At 31.5% G+C, this 1232-nt stretch overlaps 1 protein-coding gene across 1 annotated transcript; it reads left to right on the top strand.

The window, feature by feature from the left end:
• Nucleotides 1-257: 257 nt before the first annotated feature.
• Nucleotides 258-1118, top strand: LOC141815978 (uncharacterized). The gene is made up of 2 exons (XM_074703832.1): nucleotides 258-320; nucleotides 387-1118. Exons 1-2 carry the CDS (start codon nucleotides 258-260, stop codon nucleotides 1116-1118), a joined length of 795 nt encoding a protein of 264 aa, XP_074559933.1.
• Nucleotides 1119-1232: the final 114 nt, after the last annotated feature.

Here is a 1232-nt window from a genome sequence, read left to right as displayed (position 1 = left end):
TGAAAGGTAAAATAATATTATTTATATACTTTGTTGTTTCATATATAATAATGTCTAATATACTTTTGTTTTATTACAAACAGATTTCTGTATCATTTGAAGAAAAAAGTGAAAAATAAGGCACATGTCTGAATTGTCCAGAAGTAAACCCATATTTTGAGTGAGTATATATTTTGTATTATTTTTATTCGGTTGTAAATAACTTATGTTTTCAATATTGTTGGTTTTATAGGATTTTTCAGAATTTATATTCAGGAATGTCAACACAAGAGTTTAATAATTTCTGTGATAAAGAATTTGCACCATGGTTCAAAACATATGTAAGTATAAAAATTTAAATTTGCTCACTATTTAATTTTGTAATTAATTTTGGAATTTGATTTTAGATTCAGGGTAATCAAGCTCAGATTGACTCCGAATTATTATTGTATCTTTCATGGGGTCCAAAAGCAATAGTACGGACTTGGCCGGTATATTTCATAAACGGATATAATTTTCATACTCAAGATTATGGAATGGGCAAGGCAACAATGAATAGCGGTGTTTGTGTTCAATCCTCCTCAGATGGAGCTGCAAGTAATGATTTTTATGGGTTATTGGATGAAATTATAGAGGTGGAATACCCAGGTCCAGAAATTCGAATTGTTTTATTTTTGTGTCGTTGGTTTGACCCTGTCAGAGGGATGAAGGTGCATCCACAGTATAATTTGGTTGAAATTAATCATAAGAGATTATATAAGAGATATGAACCATTTGTGTTGGCACAACAAGCAATTCAAGTATTTTATGCTTCATATCCAAGTTTGAAACGAGATAAAATTGATTGGTGGGCTGTTTGTAAAACAAAAGCAAGGTCAAAAATTGAAGAACGTTGGCAAGAGAATGCATATCAACAAGACGAAGTGGTAAATACATTTCAGACACATGAATATCATATACCTATATTACGAGATCCCAGCGGAGTAGTGATACCCGTAGATATAAGTGAAATTCATCAAAATGAGGATGACGAGGACGACGAGGACGACGACGACGATGACGATGAAGACGACGATGACGATGAAGACGACGATGACGATGACGATGAAGACGACGATGATGATGATAATTCATGCTGAGTAAGTTAGGTGACATTTTAAAATTATTAGAAATTCATTTAGATAATGGAATGTAAGTGTATATATTTATTTTTAATCTGTAAATTTCTTTTTATTCTTCATAATATGCAATTT

This window comes from Curcuma longa, unplaced genomic scaffold, assembly GCF_044706935.1.
Source record: "Curcuma longa cultivar G26 ecotype Majalengka, Jawa Barat unplaced genomic scaffold, ITB_CL_G26_1.1 contig_13198, whole genome shotgun sequence".
NCBI lineage: Eukaryota > Viridiplantae > Streptophyta > Magnoliopsida > Zingiberales > Zingiberaceae > Curcuma > Curcuma longa.
This window is presented reverse-complemented; position numbering and strand designations above follow the sequence as displayed.

Bases quoted from the DNA above. Each gene is read 5' to 3' on its own strand.
- LOC141815978 (XM_074703832.1), top strand. From the start codon at position 258: ATGTCAACACAAGAGTTTAATAATTTCTGTGATAAAGAATTTGCACCA. The intron at 321-386 runs GTAAGTATAAAA...ATTTGATTTTAG, and splicing joins CACCATGGTTCAAAACATAT to ATTCAGGGTAATCAAGCTCA.